General features: G+C 42.5%; 1 protein-coding gene across 1 annotated transcript in view; it reads left to right on the forward strand.

Moving 5' to 3' along the window:
* Positions 1 to 204: 204 nt before the first annotated feature.
* Positions 205 to 23,737, forward strand: part of MERTK (MER proto-oncogene, tyrosine kinase) — a 150,212-nt gene continuing 126,679 nt past the window's right edge. Inside the window, exon 1 of the mRNA XM_073672782.1 lies at positions 205 to 943. Coding sequence (XP_073528883.1) covers positions 880 to 943 — 64 coding nt within the window. The 5' untranslated portion in view covers positions 205 to 879. The remainder of the gene's footprint in view (positions 944 to 23,737) is intronic.

The following is a 23,737-nucleotide window of genomic DNA, read 5'->3' on the forward strand; positions in this document are numbered from 1 at the left end:
GGGATACTACAAAGGTTTTGGAGGGGGTGTAGAATACATAATTACTAAGCACAAATGGCTTGAATTTAATGTTGTTGAAAATGTAACTAATGTTGCTACAAGAAGCAGGACAGAGTGACTGAGATCTACAGACAATTGTGACATCAGCAAAGTAAACAGAAGGAAGGTGCCCAGTTTCCCAGTTCAGCCCTCCCCCATCTGCACACTCCTCCTCTGGCTGCTGGAGTTGGTATGCAGCCTCCACTGGCAATAATAAGGAGAGGAGGCTGCAGTGTGCACGTCACTGGCTCTGCTCACTCATTCTGCAGCACAGGCATCTGGATGAGGACTGCAGCAGTGGCCCTATGTCGTAGTCTGGACCCCAACACACAGGTCAGACCCTGGAACAGCATGGACCCTGGACACTGTCTGCAGCATCTCCAGCCCTGACACTGTCCAGCTGCTCTGCAACCTGTAGGACTAGAACTACTCTGCACTTACTTTGAGTCTTGTGGCCAGGCTTTGCTTTGCCTTTCTGCAGCGGTGACCTCCTCTGACTTAGGAAGGAAAGAGTTAAAAAAAAAATCATTCTAATGAGAAAACCACTTTAAATACCCACTGTCATCATCCAAAGGAGTTACAGGTTTTTTTTTTTTAACCCTAGCATTGCCAGAGCTTTGGGAACAGAAGGCTGGGACTTGCCTATAGACTGCCCTGTGTTGACTCCAGTACTGTAATAGGTCTCCAGAACGTGTTTTATGGGCAGCAATCAGGACCTATTGTGCAGCCCTCTCTGTGATGTTTTGTAATGTGGTAGCAGTAATCTACAGGACTGTGCCACAGTGAACTCAGGATTGTCTGCTGGTGTCCCTGGGTGACTGTGCTCCAGGATTAGTGGAGATGAAGGCATCACTGTGGAGGCATCTTCTCATCCTGCTGATGGACCCAGTGTTATTTGGAAGAGGTAAGGGGAACAGCTGCCAACATTATTTTTCTGGATAGTAAATTGATGATCCCTAATATTTGTGTAAATACTACAAATCACAGCATCACCTTCTGGCCAGAGATATAATGTCCTCAACTTCTGGAGAACCACATGTTGCATAGATTGCTTGATTTATTCCAGATGTGCTGCCTGGTAGCAGATAGGAGCTGTGCTGCAGACACATGGAAGTATTTATGTCTGGCACATGGGACAGCTCTGTCCTTTATAGTTGTGAGGAGCACAAAGTAAGGTATACTTCTACATATCAGGCTAAGTACTCATAGCCACACAACATAAGGTCTCAATGTCGCACTACTACATATGCCACTAATTGTGGTCACATAGCAAGCTGCCACAACCCAACAGTAGCAGATGAACCCTGCTGCACTTCTGTGCAATCACATTTACTATCATATGTGCTGACTGGCGGCATGGCGTTTGCAATCTTAACACCTTTGCGTCATATTTTTTTTTTCTGTCGACATATGAGGGCTTGTCTTATGCTGAACGAGTAGAATTTTTAAAGAACACCATTCAATTTATAAAACTGGAAAGTGTGAAGAAAACTTCAAGTGTGGCAAAATTGTGAAAAAAAGTTAAATTTCCGAAACTGCTTTTTTTTAAATTTTATTTACAGTGTTCATTACCCAGTAAAAATTACCTGGCAATGTGATTATCCTGGTCAGTACGATCATGGAGATACCAAATATGCACAGTTGTTTTCTTGTTTTTGTTTTTTTTTAAGTAATGGGAAAAAAAAATCGGTGATTTGTGTGTGTGTGTGTATGTATATGTGTGTGTATATATATACATATATGTATATATATATATATATATATATCATAATAAATCGCCTGTGTGACCATATTCTGAGATCTGTAACATTTTCAATTATCAGTTAATGGGACAATGTGAGAGCTTATTTTTTGCATCTTGAGTCAACATTTTTATTGATACCGTTTTGGGGTTGTTACGATGTTTTGATCGTCTCTTTATTGCATTTTTTTGCGATGATGTGGCAGCCGAAAAACTGCAATTTTGTCGGTTTGATTATTTTTTGTCACTGCAGAGTTTACAGATTGGAATAATTAATTTCATTTTTTTGATAGATCAGACTTTTATGGGTATAACAATACCGCATGTGTATTTTCTTATTTCTATGTACTTTTAAATTAATTTTTTTCATAAGTTTAAAAACATTTTTTTCACTGTATTTATTAAACCTCTTTGGGGACTTGAACCTGCGATCATGTGGTCGCTTGTACAATACTTGTGCTTGTGCAATACTATAGGATTGCTATGTATAGCACAAATCATGGTCTCCTACAAACACCAGCCAGAAGTTGGCCCCTGGCCATCATGGCAGCCTATCTGCGCACCACAATCGCTTCACAAGAACACTGATGGGCTGTCAAAACAGTGTGCCTCCCTGCCGCCGCACTGTAAATGCCGCTGTCAGAGATTGATAGTGGCATTGAACAGGTTAACAGCTCCATTCCACGTGCAAAGCCAGGAGCCACAAGGAGTGGCAAGGGGTTAAAGCGCACCTGTCTCCAGGTCGGAAGTGGCCAGGTTTTGCTCTTATTTTATTCCTGTTGCTCCCAAGTATTCGGTTTTTAGTGTTTTTTTTTTAAATCGACCATACAGTTTCAGAGAAATGGGGATTTTTTTTTTGTGCAAATTTTTATAGTCTTTTCCAAGGGGGCGTGGCTTGCTGGATTCTCTGGAGGCTTGTGTTTAGACTGGCTCTGCATTATTACCATATGAGCCTCACCCCTTTAGTAAGGACTATAAAAATTAGAACTAAATAAGAAGACTGATATCTTTGTAACTGCACAACAGATTAAAAATACACTAAAAATGTAATAAGGCCAGGGGCAGTGGTTATAAAATAAGATCAAAAGCAGTCCACTTTTGACTTGGTGACAGCTCATTTTTAAAAGGAATCTGTCAGAATGAGCCACCCCCCAAACTGTTTATACAGTAAGATAATGTCATCCACACATTTACCCCTGGAATCTATTGTTCTCTGACTAAAAAAAATCACTATTTTCAATCATGTGCGAATGAGGCTTAAGTGCTCTGGATGTATCAAAGCACCTCCCAAGTCTCTTCCTCCCCTTTTCTATTTCCTGACATGACTGCACCTTTTTTTGCTTGACTGACCGGTCCATGCTGTGTAAGTCAAGCATCGTAAGGTGGAGCTGGATGGGAAACAAATCCAGGAAAACAAATGCTTGGGAAGGGTTTAACCACACCCAGAGCACTAAAGAGTTATTTGCATATGAATTAAAACAGCAATTTTTTCAGACAGCGAGCAATGAATTGCAAGAGTAAAGGTATGGATGACATTATCTTTCATACAGCAACATGACCATATAAACAGATTGAGGAGGTGGTCGTGCTGGCTGATTCCCTTTAATGTTGTGTGGTTGTAGCGCCCCGAGGGTTCGGCCGCTACAGGGGTATTGCACCTCTGCCAGAGGTGTGATATTCCACTCCCAGGTAAGGATGGATTATGGACCAGGGCTCAGTTAGCTGCATGCAGCACACACACCCCATTTCTGAGGGACAGCTCAACGGTGCTCCCACTAGACATAAGTGCAGGCACGACCTACCATGTCCCTGCTGGAGTGGGGAGGGAGGGGTGGAACACCCAGTGCTGTAGGGGCAGATAGGGGGCGGTTCCTGAGCGTAGGAAGGAGCCCATTGGTTGCTGGTCACCTGGGCTCATGGCTAGAGGGAGGTATAAAAGGTGGGCACCATCTTAGTTCTAGGTTCGTTCAGCCTCAGGAGAAGACAGGGAGTAGAGGCTCTGTAGGAGCTCTACTCCAGGAGGGCCTAGTGAGAGGCCGAGGAGGAGGTGAAGGGGAGCTGAGATTCTGGCTCATCTCAGCTCCAAGAGGAAGGAACAGAAAGGAACAGAACAGGAAAGAAAGAGAAGGAGAGACAGAGAAACAGAAGGGCTCAGGAAAAAGAAGGTGGAAGGGACCCTAAGAACCCACGAGAATCCAGGGTGCAGGGTCAGGCAGATTAAGGGTGCCGGATCCCAAGTTGGTGGAGGAGAAACAACCCTCAGCCAAAGACCGGTCGTCGTGATCATCTATTGGTGCGACACCTCATCAAACCTGCTAGGAAGGCACCATATAGGACAGCGGAGGACGGGGCCCACGTTTAACCGCACAGGTCCGCGGCAGCTGGACAAAAGTGGGTCACTGGTGAGGCAGGCCAGAGAAAGGATAAAAGGGGGTCCTGTGCCATGCTCCTGAACTGCCTGGGAGTTGACCGAGCCCCTCACCTGGTGGACGCAGCATGGCTCGGGCGGTCACTGCTGGCCGAAGTGACCTGGAACAAACGAACTGTGAGTAAAGACCCTGGGCTGTAACTTGTTGTCTGTGTGCTCCTTCGCGTCTCCAGCACTATCAGCACCGGGACCCGCACTACCATCACTCCCACCATCCACTACACTGCCCTGGGGCTGCACTCTTCCCGTGGGGAGTCACACCATCCCAGCTGCACACGTCATCGGCCCCAGCAGACTGCCTTGCAGCGGCGGTTCCTAATAACCGCAATCCACGGGTGGCGTAGTCGGACATTATTTGAAACACGTAGCAGACTACCATTGGCCTGACCACCCTGAGCCGCGGGACCGGGCCGCCACTACTACTCCCAGTGTCTCCCTATTGCCCGGTTCTGCGTGCCCCACGGCCCAGGGGGTGAGTCATGGTCACCTTGTAGATCTAGTCTACGGGGTCAAACTCAGTAATGATATGGGATCAGCCATGAGTCCTGGTAAAATAGTTCCAAATTGAAGAACTGAGTGAAAATGAATTCTCCTGTGACTTTTACTGCCCAGAGGTAACCATTGATGTAATCTGCAAGCAGAGGTAAAGTCAGGGGCAGACATACCATTGTCTACCATTGTGGAACTGCACAGGGACCCAAGAGGTGAGGAAGGGATCCACTTCCACCTTCCAAGCAACAAGCAGCTTTTGTCATGGACACACAAAGAGCCCCATATGCTCCAAAGGACATTCTTAAATTCACAATACTTGACGAATTTGAATAATTATAATGATTGAATAATCTTAATTTCAAGCTCACTTGGAAAAGTAAAAAAAATAAAAAAGTTTTGAAAAGTAATGAGGTTGTGCCAATGCAAAAATAAATAAATCTTTTGACAACAGGTAAGGAGAAAATTATGAAAACATGGCCATGGAAGGAAGGGGTTAATGCCACTGAAGCAAGCGACTTAAACCTTGTCACATTGTTTTATTTTTCCCCAGACTCCTTACATAAAGGTTCAAAGGTCTTCTCCAAACCAGTGGCAATATTTCCTGCTATGATCTGCAGTTATGGCTCCTGTAGGCTGGGGCTGCAGACAGGCTCCTATGACGTGGCTTCAGTATGTGACAGTTTCAAGAGGAACTTTTGTCTTACGTTTTATTTCTATCTACTTTCCATCTTATTTGCTTGACCAACATATGAAAATCATGAGCGTTTCACGTAAATGTAACTTGTATATTCCTAATAATTCTACATTTTTCATGAATTTTAATATCAAACTCTGTTAATGACTCCATAAATCATGTGGCATAAGAAAACTTGAATATTGTTCTGATTTATTTTTTTTGGTGTTGACTGGTTGCAATGAGTTGCTACTACGTTACCTCTAAGGCCAAGGCCCCACTATCAGTATTTGGTCAGTATTTGGTCAGTATTTTTTCTCAGGAGGGGGAGCCAAAACCAGGAGTGGGTGATAAATGCAGAATTGGTGACTTGTTTCTATTATACCTTTTCTCTGATTGCTCCTCTTCTGGTTTTGGCTCCCACTCCTGAGAAAAAATACTGACCGAATACGGACAGTGGGGCCATGGTCTCATATAGGAAATATGGTCACAGGGTTATGAGTGCAAATATTTAGTACTAACAATAATATTTTAAATTTTTGTAGTCCCTGTTTTTCATCCATTAGAAAAGTTATTTTTTGTTTCAAGTAATCAAATATGCAGTGATGTTTTTTTATTTTCCTTTTTTTTTTTCTTCAGAGGGGGATACTCTTTTTCTCCATAACCAGTTTTGTAAATTTGTTCATTTCTGTGTCGTCTGTAATGCAAAATGAAATGAGATAATGGAGCATCCACACTCGTGCACGTAAAGCAAAGATAAATAAATCACTTTTAGAATTGCTGCCTTTGTACCTTTAATACTTGGTGCCTGGTCTTTTAAACTGCCTTGAACGCTCTCTCCCTGATTACAGAAATGAAAGGCTCTGTTTGTGTAGAATTGTTAGGCAGATTACCTTTTGAGCTGATGCTGCCTTGATAAATTCTTTTGGCTCTAAACCCATTCTGTGTAGTCAAACGGCCGTATAACATGGATGATGATTTTACAGTGCATGGACTGGCCGGCGGCTCTCCTGAACTGAGCGTGACACCTGCATAGATATACATGCTGTCACACTTGGGTCAGAAGAGCCGCTGACCAGTCCGAGCATTGCGATACGATTGCCGTCTGACTGCGCCCTCTCACTGATAATTTTATGAAACAATCAGAATCCATAGCATTACAACACCACAGCTACATTTTTTCTGTATCTGTAGGCATCATGGGTTTTATTGCTATAATACAGGCACTTTATGGAATTTTAAAGTGTTTTTCCGGGCTGAGAAGAAAAGTCTGCAATCACTTTATGTGATTGCAAACTGCCGAATTGTGACAGTGTGCAATGCACATACTGTCTTGATATTCCAGTATTCCTCTTGTGAATGGACGATTCTTGCGATCACCTGCTCTCTAGACTCTCCTCTGCTTCTTCGTGTTATAGCGTAGAAAGGTCTGTACTACATGTGACGGCAAATATGGAAATTGAATACATCCAATCACATGACTGCCCACTGGCATGGGGAATACTTCAACATCATGACAGTGTGCACAGTGTCTTTAGTCATGTGACGACACCAAGAGGTGGGTGTGACGCTGAGTCACTTCTCACGGACAAGTCGTGAGTGGGAAAGCCAAGGAGTCCAAGGATAAAAGCCAGGAGGGTACATCATAAACAGAGGGGAAAGACAAAGGCGTAGTCATGTCACAGTCCGGGGTCAGAGTGCGTCAAGACAAAAGGGGTAATACAAATGGGTAGTCAGTAGGCAAATCCAAGGTCCGGCAACAAAGATCAGAATATCAGAGCAACACACCATTCAGCTGAAAGCTACGACTGGCAAAAGTCCCAGCAAAACCAGCCAGCTAAATGGCCAAGCAATCGCCCTGAAAGGGTGACACCTGGAGGATTTCCAGCAGCCCAGCCTAATTAGACTACAAGGAAATCGCATACACAAAACTGACAGCCCAGCACATCTCTGCATAGTATAGAATGACCAAGCTGTCACTTACAGTGCTGACAGGCTGGCATGACCCTGCAATCCATAGAACGGCTGAGTAGTCACCTTAAGACACAGTGAGCGGCGTGATCGTGACAGTGGGAAGCTTCCTTTCTGTCTACGAATAAAGCCAGAAGTAGGCAGAGCGACGCTGAATTTGTAACAGCTATCCTAATTAACCCTCCGTCACATACAATATCGGTTCTAACGAGTTCACATACAATGTGACTGTCAGGCGCAGGCTAGCAAAATACCTATAATATCTAATGTTTGCAATTTCAGTGCTCTAAAAGTGATCAGTGACCTTCATAGGGATGTAATAAAAGAGACTACACATAATCAGGTGCAAAAAAAAACCATTTACTTAACATAAAACTAATAACTCTGAAATACAAACATTTCAAAACTCCCGCCAAATAGTCCCCAGTTCGACTCTGTCAAAAAACTCTACAAAGAAAATTTATGGAAACAAACTTAATTTTAAGGTACCTTAAGTACTATTAAACACATATTCAATCAGAATTAGATCCTGAAGTTTCCCCAGAAAAATTACACTTGCAGAGCAAAGAGCAAGAATTACACATCATTTTTGCATGTGTCAGGCTGATTGCATTATGACATTTGTGACATTCATAATTAGAAAGCCTTCTGATTCCGCTTTCCGTGGTGCAGGTGGTGCATCTTCTTTTGGGAGGTGGTGCAGGTGGTGAATTTTCACTATCATCTTCTGGGCGGAATCTTTTGAGCTGAACTTGAAGGCGAGAGGGGATACCGATTGTTTTTATACTTCTCCTGCGTAGCTCTCCAAGCACTAGTTTATGGGCCAATTTTTTTCAGATAGAATCGTCTACGGAGTGGTTCAAGCTTGTTTTCAAGGTAAATGACTTGTGAATTTATACCACCCAAATTCAACATAGCAAAAAATATGACCATTGGCCAGCGTTTGGTGTTTCTGCTGACGTTGAAAGTTGAGCACATTTGTTCAGCTGTATCAACACCCCCTTTGGTTGCATTATAAAATGTAATTATCTCCGTTTTTTTTTGCGCCTCAGTCCCAGGATCGATGGCATCATCATCATGAAGTGTTGATAGAAGAAGTACAATTTTTTTTGCTTGTGATACATAGGAAACCAAAACCTTTCCATTATGGAATGCAAACATACTGCTGTACTGTTGTCTCCCTTTCACACTTACAAACTGTGTAGGCAGTTATTTTTTATTTTTTCTTACAGTTCCGACATATGAAAGCTTCTGCATTTTCAGATAATCAATCAGATCACAATTTGAAAACCAATTGTCAGCTGTTATATTGCGACCCGATCCAAATAAGGGCTCAGCCAGTCTTTTTACAACATCACTGGGTTTGTTGCTGACACAGTAAGGACCTTCTGTTTGTTTTCCTGCATAAACTTCCAGGTTGTAAGTGTAGGTCTTACTGGCATCAACAAGGGCATACATTTTTATTCCATATTTGTTAGGCTTTGATGGAATATATTGACGAAAGGCACATCTACCACGAAAACCAGGGAGCATTTCGTCAATAGTGAGATTCTCCCCAGGGCAATAGCTTTTTTTACAGTTTTCAACAAATTTTTGGAATATATCACGAATTGGAGCAAGTCGGTCATGTGTTTTACGTTCGGTTCGGGTAGTTCTATCGTCAAACCGAAGGCAACGAATTAGAAGCTTGAATCTGTTTATGGACATAACAAGGCCAAATTTTTCAACTCCATCCCCATCTTTACTCCAAAGTTCCTCCAAACTTTGTCTATTTGCCCTATAAGCTCCTGCAAGGTATAATAATCCAAAAAAAGCACGCAGTTCTATTTCATCTGTGGCCTTGATGGTTCTGTTGCTGATTAACTTGTCCTTTATAATGTCTATATATTGGTTGGTATATGTGAAAATAGAGTCCAGAATGTCATCTGTGAATAAACTATTCCAGCATTGAACTGCAGTTTTTGCATTACTTGCAGTTCCTATAACTGCAGGAAGGTGAGTAATAATGTTTTGAGGTTCCCTACGTTTTTTCTGGAGTGGCTTCTTGTTCCATTGGTTTTTTTTATCTTTTCCCATATAATAAGATTCTACATCTTCATCCTCATCACTGTCACCAACTTGCTCTGTTTCAGAATCCACTTCACATACTTCCACCTCATCATGAGAATCAATCTCACTTTCCTCTCCTAAATCCTCATTCAGTGTGGGGTCTGCATCATCTAACAGCATGTTTGTTACTTCCTCAACATCAAGGTTTTTTGATAAATTGTACATTTTCCTCTCCATTTCAGCAGATAATCTGAAGCAAGAGAACGAATATGTGTTAGGGAACTACTGTATATGCCTGAGCAGCACACTTTCTTTTTTAATCTGCCTTATTTCTATGAAATATCCTCACACTTTGTGCTATACATTCATAAAACAAGCTAAATAAACAATTGTGATGAATAAAAACATAAAATACCAACCTTATTGAGTGTGACGTGTTCACATACAATGAGCCTGAGAGATTAGCGCAGTTATATCTGTCCTCCTGAAGCTCTGCAATCCAACTGTGGTATGAGGTTTCACAGAGCTGCTAGAGACAGGAGACTACCTGGAGGGATGGGATTTCCTCACAATCTGGTGAGGAAGGAGAAATGAAAGTAAAAGAGATGTGCCTGTCAGGCCTATTGTATGTGATGGAGGGTTAAAATATATTAGTAAGTTAAATTATAGTGCAATTCCATCTCATTCTAGCAAGTTTTTGTGTGGCTGCACAACCTCTTTAAAGGGAGCTTGTTTATTTGTTAGCTATTTGTATATAGAGCTATTTTTAATAAGAAAAGGGGAGTTCTGAGTACACAAACTAGTTCTAATGGTCCATTCACACTGTGTGATGTTGCCAGTCATTTAGCGTATCGCATGTTTGTTTGCCAGCAGTCGGTTCATATCCTGTTCACACAGATGTACCCCACTTGAGTTGAACAGTGAATGATCTGTGATAGCTCCTTCAGTGTGTATATGCTGCTATTGTTCTGAACAGCGTAGCTCCTGTTTACACAAATCAACGTGCAGCTGAGAGGATGCTCTTTTGTGCAAACCAAAAGTTCAGTTCTCCCAATGAATGATCATTTTGCTAGTTTGTTGGGTGATTACTGCACGATTATCTTAGAATGAGTGTTCCTAAGAAGGTTCTTCACAATAATCTTGCAGTGTAAATGGACCTTAAAGGGAACCTGTCACGTGATTCATGCTGGCCAAACCACAAGCAGCATGAATCAAAGTCTGGGTGCATGATTGCGGCGGTGCCAGACTAGTCTCTTCTCTTGCTGTAGTCCCTGGCCGGATTTGTAACAATACTTTCTCTGAAAGGGTATGTGCGTACGTTCAGGATTTGATTTCTGAAATTTCTTGGCAGGAAAAACGCTTTTGCAAAAACACATGTTTTGCCGCGATTTTGATGCATTTTTTTATGCGTTTTTGTACAGCAAAAATGCACCTAAATAAAGATATTTAAAAAAAAAAAACATGGGCCATCGCTTTATCCCTTGGATAACTGTCGGACCTGGGGTGAGTATATTGGTTAATTTAATTGGTTAAAGAATGTGTCTGTTGTGTTTTATTCTCAGTGTGTGTGTTTATTTAACTCTTTACTTACAGGTTTAGTAATGAGGGTGTCTGGTTGACATCACTAAACAAAGGACTAGGTGTCAACGACACATAATCCCATAAACACTAATTCCATTAGCCTTAATTCTGATTCATGTCATTTCTGGGGCAGCTGAGAGCCGCTATTTTTAGCCTAGGAATGGTTCCCTGGCTATTAATAACAGCTCTCAGCTGTTTGGTTAGCCGCTAGGTCCCCACGATCAGCAAGTAGAAGCGCTTTCGACGCAGCGTATTTTCGCTGCGTCCAAAACGCTGTGTTCTAATGCCCTACTTGTTTTGTCAGTACATGCAGATCCACTGCATGTAATGACATTTCAATAGGTCAAAATCTGCAGCGTAGACTAGCGTCTCCGCTACAGAAATTGACATGCCGCGGGTGAGTTTGGGTATGTGCTCATGATCAGGAAATGCTGCGGGCTTTACCCTGCTTGTTTATGCAGCATCAAACCTGTAGCGGCCAGATGTTACAGCATAGTGGATGGGATTTCTAGAAATCCCATGTCCACTATGTGTGCATCTGAGGCTGTGGATCATCTGCGGACACTGACATGCAGCGCGTCTTTCAGGACCGCAGCATGTCAAACTCACTTGCGGAGTCACTAGTCTCTGTAACAGAAATTTGACCACTATAATGTATTGAATGCGGTAAATCCGCATGGCTCAGTGAACACAAGCTAATTTACCTGTGATCAATAGAATACAGCGTTTTGGATGCAGCAAAAATATGCTGCATCCAAAGCACTCCTACGTCCGGATCGTGGGCACAAAGTGGGCCTAAAATGAAAAAAAAAATGGCTGGCGACCTGTGCCATTTTCGTAACCAGCAGAGGGAAAGCCAACCACTGGGGGCTGATATTGCTAGCCGGGGAATGGGCCATTAGCCAAAAATGTTCCCTGGCTATTAATAGCAGCTCACAGTTGGCTTAGCCTTTACTGGCTAGATTACTGGGGGACCCAAGAAAAATAATTGACGTAGAGTACCCCTATAAAATCTAACCAGCTAAGGCTAGACAGATAGCTTCGGGTTGATATCAGTAGCCAGGGAAGGGGCCATTGATCCTGGCCCCCTCCGAGGCTAATAATATAATTTCTCAGTGACCCCAGAACTGGCGCATCCATAAGATGCACCAAATCTGTCACTTAGCCTCCGCTCTTCCTACTTGGCCTGGTGCGGTAGCAAGTGGGGTATTAGGATTGGGGTTCATGTCAGCCTTGTATTGGCAGATAACATGAAGCCCAGGTTACTAATGGAGAGGCGTCTATAAGACGCCCTCATTACTAACCCCATAGTAAAGGTTTTGAAATAAAGACGCGGCCAGAATAAAGTCTTTTATTATAAATAAAATTCCACATGGTTTTAATCATTTTATTTAAGAATAAAAAGCACCGTATACTCACCTAATGTCTAATCCCCGAAGCCCTCGTCTACTGTAAGAAGCCAAAAATAAAAAACTACAATATACCTCACCTGTCCGCCATGATGTCATAATTCACAGTGTCCCATGAAGATTTGGTTCATTTCTACAGCAGCCACATTAGCCATCACTGATGTGGCTGCTCTAGAGGACAGCACTGTATACACTAACAGGAGTGTAATCACTCCTGTCAGTGTATAGCGCTGTGCTGCAGGAGTGAGGTCACATGAGTTCATCAGCTGAAGATCAGCTGAGAGCTCCGGTGACCTCATTTACTGCATCAGTGTTGCGTGGGAAAATTTTCACACAGCACCGATGCCGTAAGTGAGGGCACCGGAGCTCTCAGCTGATATTTGGCTGATGAACTCTGGTGAACTCAGTCTCAGCAGCGCAGCACCATACACTGCCGGGAGCGATCGCGCTCCTGTCAGTGTATTGCCGGGTGATCAGATCGCCGTGGGACATCAGGGTGACAGTGGACAGGTGAATATAAAGTGTTTTTTATTTTATTATCTATTTTCTTTTTACTTTTTCTTTTTTTACACAGCGCACAGATGCTGACTGAGGAGACTACGTCTCCCCTCAGCCGCGCCCACTCCGCTATTGTCAGCGGGAGCGGTCGTATAATGATGGGAAGAGTAGTCTTTCGTGGGCAATTCTTTGTTCATTTTTGACTCATTGACTTGAACTGAGTCAGTCAAATACGCAGCAAACATCAGCAGCAAATCCACAAATATTTTTATACCTGCGTTTTTGCTGCGGATTTGACTGACTCAATTGAAGTCAATGGGTGAAAAACGCTGCATAAACACACAAAGAATTGACATGCTGCAGATTTAAACGCAATGACAATCCTGACGGGAAAAATTCCTGATCATGTGCAGAGCACTTCAGGATAGTCATTGCATTAGCTGGCACACGGATTACCTAGCGGTTTTGGCCCATTTCCGCGTGGAAAAAACGCCGCAAAAACGCACCGTGTGCACATAGCCAAGCACTTTGACAATCATGCAGTCCGTGGTTTGGGCAGCATGAATCAAGTGATAGGTTCCCTTTAAGATGAAGGTTCACTTTTAAACCTGATTTAATTAAAAATAATTTTGTATCATAAGATTAATTTGAAAAAATGCTCTTGCCTGCGTGTTGTAAACATTTGTGTTACCAAAAATTTATTTATGAATTATCCAATTTAAAATGGTTGTCAGCACTATAGTCTAGTTATCAAACTGTTTGAGTCATCTGCTTTGATGATGGGGCAAGAGATTGTCCTCTGATCTAGTCTATGTCTAGTGATGAGATATGTGTGGGCCTTCCTGGATCTGTGTTTGGTGTAAGGCTGCATGCCCACAATCAGGAATAGTAGCATTTTCAATGCAGCGTATTTTTGCTGCGTCCAAAATGCTGCGTTCTAATTACCACACTTGTGTTACAGTAACATGTTAATTTACCGCATCCAGTACATTCTATTGTGGAAAATATGCTGCGGAGATTAGCGTCTCCACTACAGAAATTAACATGCTGCAACTCGTAAACCTGCACCACGGGTGATTTTAAGCAGCGTTAAATAGAAGCAAAGAGGGTTTAGGTTTTCTATTATTCCTATCCACTGTGCTTCTAATCTAGATAGCAGCGTTTTGGATGCAGTGGAAATATGCTGCGTCCAAAACGCTACTATTCTTGATTGTGGGCACATAGCCTTACTGACATCGTACTCCTGGTGGGTTATTACCATTGAGACCAGTAAGATTTTCTTTTTGTTTCAAAACTTGTTACTTCTGAGGTTTCTTCTGTTATTTTAGTTTTCTGTGTATCAGCTGTTAGTGTCAGCAAAATATTCCTAACCCACAGTTACAATTAACTTTGTTTCAAAAAAAGTTTTACCATGTACACAAGCAAAAAATAATGAAGTCAAAGTTTGAGTTTTACGGAACTTCCCTCAGCTCAACAGCAATTGATTATAAAGACAGTTGCCAAAAGTCCTGTGCAATACAGGGCAGTGATTCCGGCTAAGATTTGGCTGCCTCGCCTGCATCCGTGACTAGCACATAAAAGCTATTAAAATGGCTGCTCTTGATGCTTTTGTTATTTTCAATCCTCCTTCTTGGGTTCCAAGGATTCCCTAGTTGGGGAAACAGATCTAGGAACTTACACAATCCTGAAGCAATGCAGTCAGCAAGATGCAGGGGAGTGGGGCAAATGTGAATAAACAGAATATTAATATAGGCACTGTGTATCAGTTATTGGGCACTCTGTGTTGTACTGTTATTTAGGCTTTGATGAAAGGGTAGTTATCCGGCAACTCATGAAATTGACTTAAAAAATAGCCTTTATTTTGAAAAAATTAAAAACATGAGACCATAGTGAAAATAAAAGCGTACAGAGGCTTAGTCGTTTCGGATACGTAGATTCTTACTCATAGCATAATACAATGTTGAAATGGAAAAACTTTTAAGGCATATGGAGAAAGTAGCCGCCCTCCAACATCACCTGTTCAGAAGCTCAATTACACATGAGTCCAGAGTCTCAGAAAACTCAGTTTTAACCCTGAATGAACTGACGGTTTCCATTTAAAAAAAAATAAAATAAAAATGGAAGGTTGACAAAATAATTACAAACTCCATAAATATAACTCGCTAAACAGTCACATAATATCAACCTAGAAACAGACAATTATAATGAATATAGCAGGAAATCAGCTAGTGTAAAATAGTGCAAGTGGAAATAACCGGAATATTAATACAAATACATTAATTCATTTCTCATATTTAAACCTGTTGGATATCTAGTATTTAATTTCAAAATCCACTGGGCTTCTTTTTTCCATAATAATTTAACCCTGTCCCCACCACCATGAGATATAGGGACAGTTTCCAATGCACTTACACGTAAGCAGCCGATATTATCTCCATGTTCATGCAAAAAATGCCTGGAGGCTCCTGACAAACTACGGGTAGTGGGATTTAGGACATCGTATATGTGTTCTGACAAACGTTTTCTCAAAGTGCGGCTTGTGGACCCAACATACTGTTTATTACACTGTGTGCAGAGAATCACATAAACACAATGATTACTGCCGCAGTTCATAAATGTCACTAGACGGTATATTTGTCCCTCATTATTAATTACCGATTTGTTGTTATTAATCATGTACGGACACAAGCCACATTGCCTTTGTCCACACTTAAATGAGCCTTTTGTGGACAGCCTAGAATTCCCGCTCTTTCTATGTTTGTTATTTCTAAATTCACTAGGAGAAATAAGGTTCCCCACTGTGCGTGACGTCTTTGGAACAAATTTTCATCCATTTTTCAAAATTTCCTTTAAAGTACTATCGGTATAAAGCAATGGCAAATATTTCCGTACAACACCAATAACATTATAATAATTTTTGTTATATGTGGTTAAGAATATCACCTTTTTCGGGAATTTATTTATTCTATCTGCATTTTTGGAACTCTGTGCTAAATATTGATCATTGGTCTTACCATTAGCTTTATCTTTTGATGTTTCTATGGTTTTAGTGTCATACCCTCGATTTATTAGCCTCTCTTTAATGATTTGACATTCCTGTCCATATTTGACACCATCAGTGCAACACCTGCGTTCCCTTATGAACTCTCCTGTGGGTATGTTGCTAATAACATGTTTAGGGTGCTGGCTCAAGGCGTGCAATATAGAATTGCCAGCTATTTTTTTTACAAAAAAGGTTGCAATCCACCCTATGGTTATTAATATTACCCTTTAATTTCAAATCTAAAAAGAAAATTTCTTCCTTTCTTGCTTCAATAGTAAAGGATAAATTCAATTCATTAGTGTTTAAATAATTTTCAAACCCGAGAATGTCACTCTCCTGTCCACTCCAAACAATTAAAATATCATCTATGAGGCACATGTAATACCGCAGATAGTCTGAATAAGGGTTAGCATAAATGTATTTAGATTCTCACCAGTTCATGTACAGATTTGTCAGGGATGGTGAGAATTTGGCCCCCATGGAACATCCCTGGCACTGTACATAAAACTGATGGGAAAACTTGAAGTAATTATTTTGAAGCAAGAAAAGAGTAACATCAAGAATGTATTCCATCATTTCATCAGAGTAATTAGAATTTGCATTTAGTTGTTCCGTTAATGCTTGAATGGCCAAACTGTGCGGAATGCAGGAATATAAAGTTCTGACATAACAGGTCAACTAAGTTAGATCCTCACTCCATTTCACATCATTCATGATGGTTAGAACGTGCTTACTGTCCCTCAAATAACAGGGTGATATCACTACCAATGGTTGTAACCTATCATCCAACCATGAACCCAATCTCTCCAGCAGTGAATCTATGCCTGAGACTATAGGTCTTAGAGGGGGTGGAAACTGGTCCTTGTGCTTTTTTGGTAACGCATGAAAAATTGGAATTCTTGGATTACTAGGTAAATAATCCTTTTGCTTTAAATTCAGGATACCCAGGTCCACCCCTTCTTGCAAAATCTTATCCAATTTTTCTCCTATAATCTGTGTGGGTACCTAACTTATCTTACGGTATGACTGTTCATCGTTCAAAATTTTATTTACCTCTCTAGCATAAAGCTCTTTATCCAATACTACCACTGACCCCCCTTTGTCAGAATTCTTCACTATAATATTGGGATTATTTTTGATGTTATTTAGAGCTCTTCTTTCTCTTCTCCTTTCTTTCTGTTATTTAGGCTTTGTATGTTTGGGTTTTTACTATGACCCATATATATGGAGTGTGACACTGAACTATTTTCCAGGTTTTTCTAAGGATATGTCCATACTGAGGTTTTTTCTTTTTGTTCCAAGAACTCCTGAAAACAATGTTATTCTATGATCCTGTGCTCATATGCATTTTTTTTATCGGATCGAGATCAGACTGAAAAAAAAAACACAGCATGCTGCGATTGCATGTGGAATCGATTGCACGCACCCATACATGTCTATGGGTTCATGTTCAAAAACAAAGCAGCTTTATTGAAAATGTGACACACAAAAAAAGAAATAAAAAAAAAACCACAGTGTCAAAAATGCGATAAAATGCATGTTATAAAAACATACAGGAAAAATACAATGAAGAAACGCAAGTAGCCTAATTTAAATAATAGGTGCACAAATTCTACCTCGTCAAAAACTTTCCAAAACCTCATTGTGGGAACGTAGTCTAAAAGGGAAAGGGGAGCCTGCATAGTGCTTTACCCAGGAATTTCAATTTTATCTGGCCCTGCAGTTTGAGTCCATGTACTGAAAAATACAGGTTAGTTCTCATGTGCTAATCTAGGCTTGTCAAGCACTTTGACCTTCAAGAAACTTTTTTTTTCTCAAGGCAGTCACTGATAAGTTCTCCTATTTGCCTTAGAAGAATGATTTCAACATCAGCGGCTGAATGAAAATTCATTAAAGCACAAAAATGTTTTCTTTTGTGTTTCATCTTTGGTTGATTCTTGCTTTGTCACTGCAGGAAATGTTATGCTATGCTTATATAATTACTGATAGCAAACCTCTTAAATTCAAAACTGAAAATATCTGTCTTTGGTGATGTTTGAAATGCTATCACAAAAATGTCGGACTGTAGCCTAGTATGATATCTTCTAAGTAGATTTTTTTACTTGAATTGTACTGTGTTTTGTGGTAGATTTTAAGGAGCAGTTTTTATGAAAGAATAGTTCATACAAAAATAAAATGCTAAATATATATACAGTACAGACCAAAAGTTTGGACACACCTTCTCATTTAAAGATTTTTCTGTATTTTCATGACTTTGAAAATTGTACATTCACACTGAAGGCATCAAAACTATGAATTAACACATGTGGAATTATATACTTAACAAAAAAAGTGTGAAACAACTGAAAATATGTCTTCTATTCTAGGTTCTTCAAAGTAGCCACCTTTTGCTTTGATGACTGCTTTGCACACTCTTGGCATTCTCTTGATAACATAGTAACATAGTTTTTAAGGTTGAAGGAAGACTAAGTCCATCTATTTCAACCCATAGCCTAACTTGTTGATCCAGAGGAAGGCAAAAAAAAACATGTGGCAAACACTAAGCTCCACATTGGGGAAAAAAATTCCTTCCCAACTCCATACGACAATCAGACTAGCTCCCTGGATCAACGCCCTATCAAGGAATCTAGTATTTATAACCTGTAATATTATACTTTTCAAGAAAGGCATCCATGCCCTTCTTAAATTTTAACAGTGAATCACTCATTACAACATCATGCGGCAGAGAGTTCCATAGTCTCACTGCTCTTACAGTAAAGAATCCCCGTCTGTGATTATGATTAAACCTTCTTTCCTCCAGACGTAGAAGATGCCCCCTTGTCCCCGTCTCAGGCCTCAGAGTAAAAAGATCAGTAGAAAGGTCTTTGTACTGTCCCCTCATATACTTGTACATAGTAATAAGATCACCCCTAAGCCTTCTTTTTTCCACAGTAAATAACCCCAAGTGTAATAACATGTCTTGGTATTGCATACCCCCCAGTCCTCTAATAACCTTGGTCGCTCTTCTCTGCACCCGCTCTAGTTCAGCTATGTCTTTCTTATACACCGGAGACCAGAACTGTACACAGTATTCTAAGTGTGGTCGCACTAATGACTTGTATAGAGGTAAAATTATGTTCTCCTCATGAACATCTATGCCTCTTTTAATGCATCCCATTATTTTATTTGCCTTTGCAGTAGCAGCCTGACACTGGCCACTAAATGTGAGCTTGTCGTCCACCAATACACCCAGGTCTTTTTCAGTTACAGTTTTGCCCAGTGTTTTACAATTAAGCATATAATTATACATTTTATTTCCTCTGCCCAAGTGCATTACCTTACATTTATCCCCATTAAAGCTCATTTGCCATTTATCAGCCCAAGCTTCTAGTTTACATAGATCCTCCTGTAATATAAAATTGTCCTCCTCTGTATTGATTACCCTGCAGAGTTTAGTGTCATCTGCAAATATTGAAATATTACTCTGTATGCCCCCTACAAGGTCATTAATAAATATGTTAAGAAGGGGGCCCAATACTGACCCCTGTGGTACCCCACTGTTAACTGAGACCCAGTCTGAGTGTTTTCCATTAATAACCACCCTTTGTTTCCTATCACTGAGCCAATTCTTAACCCACATACATATATTTTCCCCTATCCCCATTGTTCTCATTTTATGTATCAACCTTTTGTGTGGAACCGTATCAAAAGCTTTTGAAAAGTCCATATACACAACATCCACTGCATTTCCTTGGTCCAGTCCAGAACTTGCCTCCTCATAAAAACTGATCAGATTAGTTTGACAGGAACAGTCCCTCGTAAACCCATGTTGATATTGGGTCATGAGGTTATTCTTCTTCAGATACTCTATCATAGCATCTCTTAGGAAACCCTCCAGGATTTTACCCACAGTCGAGGTTAAGCTTACCGGCCTATAATTTCCAAGTTCAGTTTTTGTCCCCTTTTTGAATGTTGGCACCACATTTGCTATACTCCAGTCCTGTGGTACAGACCCTGTTATTATGGAATTTTTAAAGATTAAAAATAATGGTCTATCTATGACGTTGCTTAATTCCTGCAGTACTCGCGGGTGTATCCCATCCGGGCCCGGGGATTTGTCAACTTTAGTGATTTTTAGACGCCGCCGTACTTCCTGCTGGGTTAAGCAAGTGACATTTACTGGAGAATTTTTGTTATCACTAATCATGTTTTCTGTCATGCGATTTTCTTGTGTAAATACGGTTGAAAAAAAATCATTTAGCATATTGGCTTTTTCCTCATCCTCATCCACCATTTCACCCAGACTATTTTTAAGGGGGCCAACACTATCATTTTTTAGTTTTTTACTATTTATGTAGTTAAAGAATATTTTGGGGTTATTTTTACTTTCTCTGGCAATGATTCTCTCTGCCTCAATCTTTGCTGCCTTGATTTGTTTTTTACATAATTTATTTAATTTTCTATATTTATTTAATGCCTCATCACTACCTACTTGCTTTAGTTCTCTAAATGCTTTCTTTTTGTCACTTATTGCGCCCCTTACAGCTCTATTTAGCCATAGTGGTTTCCTCCTATTTCTAGCATGTTTATTCCCAAAGGGTATATATTGTGCACAGGTCCTATTCAGGATGTTAATAAATGTCTCCCATTTGCTTTGTGTAGCTTTATGTCTCAGGATATCGTCCCAGTTTATTGCACTAAGATCATCTCTTAACCGTTGGAAATTTACCTTCCTGAAGTTTAGTGTCCTTGTAACCCCTCTACTACACATCTTATTAAAGGTTACATGAAAACGTATTATTTTGTGATCACTATTACCCAAGTGACCCCCAACTCATATATTTGATATGCGGTCTGGCCTATTGGTTAATATTAAGTCTAGCAGTGCCCCCCTTCTTGTTGGGTCCTGAACCAGTTGTGAAAGGTAATTGTCTCTCATAGTAGTCAAAAACCTATTTCCTTTGCTTGAACTACATGTTTCTGTCCCCCAATGTATTTCAGGGTAGTTGAAGTCTCCCATAATAATGACTTCTCCTTGAGTCGCTGCTTCATCTATTTGCTTTACGAGGATATTCTCCGCTACTTCCATTATTTTTGGAGACTTATAACAAACCCCTATCAGTAATTTATTATTTTTTCCCCTCCCCTTATCTCCACCCACAGGGACTCTACATTTTCATTAGATTCACATATATCCTCCCGCAAGACAGGTTTTAAGGATGATTTTACATATAAACACACCCCCCCCCCCTCGCTTGTTTGTACGGTCATTTCTGAACAGACTATAGCCCTGTAAATTAACTGCCCAGTCATGGCTCTCGTCCAGCCACGTCTCAGATATCCCTACCATGTCATAATTATTTTCCAACAAAATTAATTCTAATTCCTCCATTTTGTTGGTGAGGCTTCTGGCATTAGTGTACATGCATTTTATGTATCTCTCTGTACCTCTATTCCTTCTTACTTTATTGACTGTTCTAACCCCACCCCCAATTTCTTTATTTGTGCCCAGGTCACTATCTGCACTATCTTCCCCACCTATAAAGTGAATACCCTCCCCCCCAATCCCTAGTTTAAACACTCCTCCAACCTTCTAGCCATTTTCTCCCCCAGCACAGCTGCACCCTCCCCATTAAGGTGCAGCCGGTCCCTAGCGTAGAGTCTGTAGCCAACTGAGAAGTCGGCCCAGTTCTCCAGGAACCCAAATCTTTCCTTCCTACACCAGTTCTTGAGCCACTTATTTATCTCCCTAATCTCCCTTTGCCTCTCTGGCGTGTGTAGCGCCGGCGTCCCTGCCCTCTGCTAGGCAGGGACGCTGTTCCCCTCACACCTCTGCTCCGAGCCCGGCGTCCTCCTCCCGCTCTGCTGGCAGCGCGCGCTCCTTCCCGGCCACTGTGCTTAGGGCGCGCTCCCTCCCTCTTAAAGGGGCCGCGCGCGCCGTCCTAAGGAGTCCCCGGCCAATGGCCGGAGGACTTCACCATATATAGGGCACCTCCTCCAAAATGGAGGTGCCCGAGCAATGTTGTTGCACTGTTCACTACTCTGCTTCAGCCCTCAGGTCCCGTTGCCAGTTACCTGCCAGTTACCTGCCAGAAACCTGCCAGTTTGCTGTCTGTTTCCTGCCTGACATTCCTCCTACCTGCTTGCTAGCCTGAGGTCCAACCGTCTGCCTTCCTACTCCTGTCAGTCTGTCTATGGACCAGCTTGCCCGCTCACCTGGGAGCGCACATCTGCTACCTGCCTGCTAGCCTACCTGGAGGCTCCGCCGTCACGTGCTGTGACCACCTGCCATTCCAGAGACTCCTGCCCACTCACCTGGGAGCGCTAATCTGCTGCCTGTCTGTTGGCCTACCTGGAGGCTCCGCCGTCACGTGCTGTGACCACCTGCCATTCCAGAGACTCCTGCCCGCTCACCTGGGAGCGCTCATCTGCTGCCTGTCTGTTGGCCTACCTGGAGGCTCCGCCGTCACATGCTGTGACCACCCGTTTATCCAGAGACTCTCGCTTGCTCACCTGGGAGCACACATCTACCATCTGCCTGCTAGCCTACCTGGAGGCTCAGCCATCACAGGTCGTACCTACCCTTTACCCAGAGACTGCCCCGGTCACTTGCCGTGACCTCCTGCCCGTTCATCCAGAGACTGCCCCGGTCACTTGCCGTGACCTCCTGCCCGTTCATCCAGAGACTGCCCCGGTCACTTGCCGTGACCTCCTGCCCGTTCATCCAGAGACTGCCCCGGTCACTTGCCGTGACCTCCTGCCCGTTCATCCAGAGACTACCCCGGTCACTTGCCGTGACCTCCAGCCCGTTCACCCAGAGACTGTCCCGGTCACCTGCTGTGACTGCCTGCCCATCTTCCCTGGTCGCCACCCGCTCCCTTACAAGGACCGCCCCCTTGTATAGTAGCTCAGAGGTTCCGCCTCCCAGACCCGTTACAGTTTGCTCGGGCCATGGAACCCGGTGGCACCCAAGCTCCCTCACTCTCGGACCTGTATCATGAACTGTCCCGTCAGAGCTCCCAACAGGAGTCCATCCTGGGTCACCTGCGGAATGTCAATTCTCGCCTGGACACTCTGACTGCTCCACCAGCAACCACCGCCAGTGCCTTGACTCGCAATCCGGCAGCTCCGCTGCCCACCAATACTATGGTATCCTACCCCAGAACCCGGCTTTCTGCACCTCCTCGCTTCGGAGGCGACTCCGCTCAGGCTCGGGGCTTTATAAATCAGTGCACCCTGCACTTTGAACTCCTGTCCCACCAGTTTAACTCCGACCGGGCCAAAATTGCCTTCATCATGTCCCATCTCACCGGGGAGGCCCTGGCCTGGCTAAATCCTCTATGGGAGAGAGGAGACCCCCTGGTGTCCGACTTGCCTGCCTTTCTCACGGCTTTCCGGAAAGTCTTCGACGAACCTGGACGGAAGACCTCATCCGCATCATCTCTGCTACGCCTCCGTCAGGGAAGTCTCACCGTGGGCCAATATGCCATACGGTTCCGTACCCTTGCCTCAGAGCTGGCCTGGGATAACGACGCTCTGGTATCTGTCTTCTGGGAGGGTCTGTCCGGCCGTATTAAAGATGAACTCGCCGGTCGAGACATTCCTACCACTCTCGATGACCTAATAACTCTTGCCACCCGGATTGACCTACGGTTCCAGGAGCGTGCCAAAGAAGTCACCCGTGAGAGGAGGTTTCCACGTCTAGCTCCTACGTTTCAGAAACCCGTCACTCCCTCCGTTTCTCCCCAGGTACACTCTCCTGAGCTTATGCAGGTCGACCAGACCAAGATGGTCAAAACCCGTCAGGACTTACGCCGTGCCGAGGGGAGCTGCT

Source organism: Phyllobates terribilis, unplaced genomic scaffold (genome assembly GCF_046119375.1).
Source record: "Phyllobates terribilis strain yellow unplaced genomic scaffold, ASM4611937v1 Scaffold_3__8_contigs__length_932513732, whole genome shotgun sequence".
Taxonomy (NCBI): Eukaryota; Metazoa; Chordata; class Amphibia; order Anura; family Dendrobatidae; genus Phyllobates; species Phyllobates terribilis.